The 4,357-nt window shown below is 33.9% G+C and overlaps 1 protein-coding gene across 1 annotated transcript; it reads left to right on the top strand.

Annotated features, from left to right (window-relative positions):
• Positions 1-279: 279 nt before the first annotated feature.
• Positions 280-2,259, top strand: LOC131619126 (ethylene-responsive transcription factor 1B-like). Its single transcript, XM_058890266.1, has 2 exons — positions 280-1,000; positions 1,873-2,259. Exon 1 carries the CDS (start codon positions 321-323, stop codon positions 993-995), a length of 675 nt encoding a protein of 224 aa, XP_058746249.1. The 5' UTR covers positions 280-320; the 3' UTR covers positions 996-1,000; positions 1,873-2,259.
• Positions 2,260-4,357: the final 2,098 nt, after the last annotated feature.

Here is a 4,357-nt window from a genome sequence, read left to right as displayed (position 1 = left end):
AAATCTAACACCCTAGATGTACACCGTATAAAATACCTACATGCCATGGGACTGTTTGTATGTCAGACCAAATAAAAAATAAATATTAAATATTAAAAAAAAAAACAAAACCGTATCATTATACGGTGTAAGTGTTACTATGAGTGTAAATATAACATTCCTCTTAGTTTTATAACATAAGCTTAGATTCTCTCAATAAACAATCATTAGAATAATCCAAATTGGCATTTTTATAAAATAAGGCAAATCTAAATTATAACTAAGAGTGGGAGACAGAGAAGAATTAAACAAACAAACAAATAGAAACAAGTTTTTTCCTAATGCATATCATGAGTAGTTACTCTTTCTCCCATGACCCAGATTTAGAAATGCTGCAACAAGATCCTGCTAGTAATAATATTCACTTCGAAACATTTCATCAGGTTCATCATGACCCTACTCATGATTTTCTTTCCTTTGATATGGTTGACCAAGGACCAACAAAAAGTGAGTCAAATCAACTAGTGAAGAATTCTGAAGCTAGAGAAAGATCATACATAGGTGTAAGGAAAAGACCTTGGGGGAAATTTGCTGCAGAGATCAGAGATACAACAAGAGGAGGAAGAAGGGTTTGGCTTGGAACTTTTGATAGTGCTGAAGATGCTGCTTTAGCTTATGATCAAGCTGCATTCTCAATGAGAGGCAATAATGCTGTCATCAATTTTTCTGTCCAAAGGGTCAAAGAATCTTTGCAAGAGATTCAATATGATTGCCAAAAAGGATCTTCACCTGCACTTGCACTCAAGGAGAGACACTATAACCAAAGGAAGTTGTCATCAAAAGGTGTAAAGAATAATAATAAAGCAGGAAAACAAGATCAATCCGAGGAATCATCATCATCGTCATCAAGTGTTTTGGTGTTAGAGGATTTGGGAGTTGAATATCTTGAGCAACTTCTAAGTATATCTGATAATCCAAGTACAAGCAACAACAGCTACTTCAAATCAACTTGTTAATTTCAGTAATTTTCTTTCCTTTTTTTGACTTTTTTCATTCTTGTTTTTTCGGATTTTATACAACATCAATTATGAAGCTTCTGCTTGATTAGGTTTTGTATTCTCTTTTTTATCTTTCAAACATTCTACGACTCTAATAAATCCACACTCTTCAAAATAAATAAGTAACATATTCTTCGTAACATTCTAAATCAAGAGTATAAGAGAAATAGATGAATCAAATATAACCTATATATTGGGTGCAAGGATGAATGGTTAATTTCCACATTGATTATATAACTGAATGTTAGATTTATAAGAGAGAGCACCGATATACCTAATACTTCAAAGTTTTGAGTGAAGATGTGACATCTGTCTTGTAGTCTTGGAGCACTGAGTGTGTATTGGTGCACTGATGTGGCATCTCCCCACTTCCCTGAACTCTCCAACACTATAAAGTGTCACTAATTGGTCACTAATTTATGCAAGACAGTGAGAGTCATTTTTGCAAGTTGAATTTCAGTCAATTCGAAGAAACAGTAAGACAAAGACATCACATTTGGGACAAAGAGTGTGCCACTCACTTATATATAGAATCACATCCTTAAACACACCATACTGAAAAATATATCTAGTACTTCTCCAAATTCTTGTTTTGTATAAGAAATTCAAACATGCAATTACATTAATTCTCTTAGGTTTTGTGATAGAATAAATGAAGACAATATGAGTAATATTATATTGAACCTATGTAACCTTAATTAAGGTTTTAAATGGTTTCAAATTTTAGATAATGAAATTCAAGTCCAGTAAGATATGAATCATAAGAAAGAAAATGCTGTCAATTGGAATCCTACAGTTTAGCTTGTACATGTTCACTAATTTTCTTTTATGATAGATGGCATGCATACCAGAGGGAGAAGCGACAACGGTAGTGAATCATTTGCTGTGGTTCAAAGAATCCCCCGAGTCAAAATTTTGAAAAGGAAAAGGTTGGTCATTTGGTTATTTACTTGTTGGGCCTTGTGGTGTGCGAGAAATGCGGTAATTTTCAAACAGTTAGATTTCCATGTAGGTGAGGTTGTGGAATTTCTATGTAATAGGTTTGAAAACAAAAGGGTGTACGAATTTCTATTTTTGGCGTCATAGACAGTTGAACATTTTGTGACCGTCGTAGTCTATGTAATCGGGTGAGTACCCCTTGTACTCTTATTATTAATCTCATTGCCTATAAAAAAAATAATAACCTTTTCTACCATAAGGTGGCATTAGATATCTAGCATGTTGTCTGGTAAAACTATACACAATCTAAAAACCTAAGTAAGGTTACGCATAGTAACTTTCCTATTATTTGCAACCTTAAAAATGTGCTTTATATATAGCTTACATCTGGAAACTTCGATAAAAATTGATCTTAGAAAATAAGCAAATATACTTTAATATTTGGATCAATGAAAATCAATTCAACCGTTGTTACTACAATGAAAGCTGTTTCATTGGATGGGATGAAACTACAAAATGATGTAATCAATAGAAGGGAAAGAAGAAATCAAGCCAACCTAATATTCAGCAACCAGCAATAGTGATTTCTGTAGTACAACGTAACTTTCACTGAAATATTATGAATCTGCAAAAAAATAAAATAATACAGAAGAAAATGAGAGAGTTAAAATTGAGAGCAGTGATAAGAGTTGGCATTGTGAGAAAAGTAAATAGTGTTGTTTTGTTGAAGAATCAGAAAGTTAGGGTTTAAAAGAGGCGGAGCGGCAAGAGAGCAAATCAGTTCCGTGTCCGATTCTCACAGGGGTAAATGAAATAGCCAACAATATAATAGTTGTTAATTAATTAGAGTTTTACACCGTTACCTAATTAGGGTACTAATATAGAGTTTTACTACTTTTTTTTAATTACAAAGATGAATTTTAAAAGTCATTTCTGAAAAAGTAGAAGTTAGAATACAGTAAGCATCACCAGCAATATTCAATCAAAACAAGCTACATAATAAGGCTAGAATAGGAAATAAAACAAAAAGAGATTAAAACCCACAGTTATGTACTATCCCAAATAATCACCTTTAGACTATTTAAATTGAAACTTGAAGCTTGTGGTTCAGCTTAACATTAAAAAGTCGGTTTGTAGTGTGAAAATTGTCTCCACTTATAAAGATATATTCATGTTATATAATGTCCGATATGAAATTCTTAACACACCCCTTCACGTCTAGGACTGAACGTCTGAAATGTAAAAAAAAAAATTATAGGTGGTGCAACAACGGAAACCGGATAACTGGTTGTCCACCGGATCTTAAACCAGACTTTAATACCATGTTAAATAATGTTTGAGAGAAATTCAAAGAATACACATTATCTATGAAAAATTTAGATACAGAAATCAAACTAATGAGTTATACTTGGAACATGAAATAAACTATCTAGGTATAACACAAAATTTTATATTCCTAATAAATGATATTTGAAATTTGGGCTAGGATTATCTTGTGGTCCCTAATAGGGGTATCCCATGAGAAAACAACGAAGAACCGTATTCATTAGCATTAGGAGAGTTCTACGCATGAACAATAGTCCCCCAAATAATCATATAGGTCACCCAATTGGGTTGGACCGCCCAAGGTGAATCGCCAGACAAGGTCTTAATTAAAACCCATGATTTAATTTGCACCACCTATTACACGTGGCTAAGAGATGGTTGAGGAATAACAGTCCAAAGAAATAGTCAATGATGAATAATTGTTTCCTCCAAGATCGAAAGAAGATTCATCCATCTCTATTCCACTTTTTTGGGGCTAGGGAAACCGCACTTAACTCTTCATCCCAGGCCAAAGAACTCCTTTATATACCCCAATTTAAGAATGAGAAGAGTATTGCAAAAATTACCTTATAAACATACATAGGAGCTCTGCACAACGCTTACGTGGGCGAGCTCTCAACACACCACAAACCCTAAAGCTCAAACAGCTCTAAGAAATAATGAGTTGTCTATTATATCATCTTTTTAGCAAGTACAATTGGAGCCAACATGTGGGGTCCCGGTAAATTGACTTGGGCTACACTCACTTATATTCATCAGTCGCCTCAATCACCTTTTTAAACCATGTGTGTCGATCTCAGCGACACAAATGCAACATTTCCTAAGGATCCATACCTATTTCCCAAACTTGACAAGTTGATTGATTGGTCTTTAGGCTATAAGACTTTGAGTTTCTCGAACGCTTACTCTAGCTACAATCAAATAAAGATGGATCCTTTGGCCACACCCAAGATGTTGTTCACCTTCAATCATGGAAATTACTAATACAATGTCATGCCTTTCAGACATAAGAGCGCATGAGCCACTTATTAGAAGCCATTTTGCATAATTTAAGG

The sequence above is a fragment of the Vicia villosa genome, linkage group LG1 (genome assembly GCF_029867415.1).
Source record: "Vicia villosa cultivar HV-30 ecotype Madison, WI linkage group LG1, Vvil1.0, whole genome shotgun sequence".
Lineage (NCBI taxonomy): Eukaryota > Viridiplantae > Streptophyta > Magnoliopsida > Fabales > Fabaceae > Vicia > Vicia villosa.
Note: the sequence above shows the minus strand (reverse complement) of the source record. Positions and strands in the feature narration are given on the sequence as shown.

Excerpts from the sequence above, each read along its gene's own strand:
- LOC131619126 (XM_058890266.1), top strand. The coding sequence starts at position 321 with ATGCATATCATGAGTAGTTACTCTTTCTCCCATGACCCAGATTTAGAA.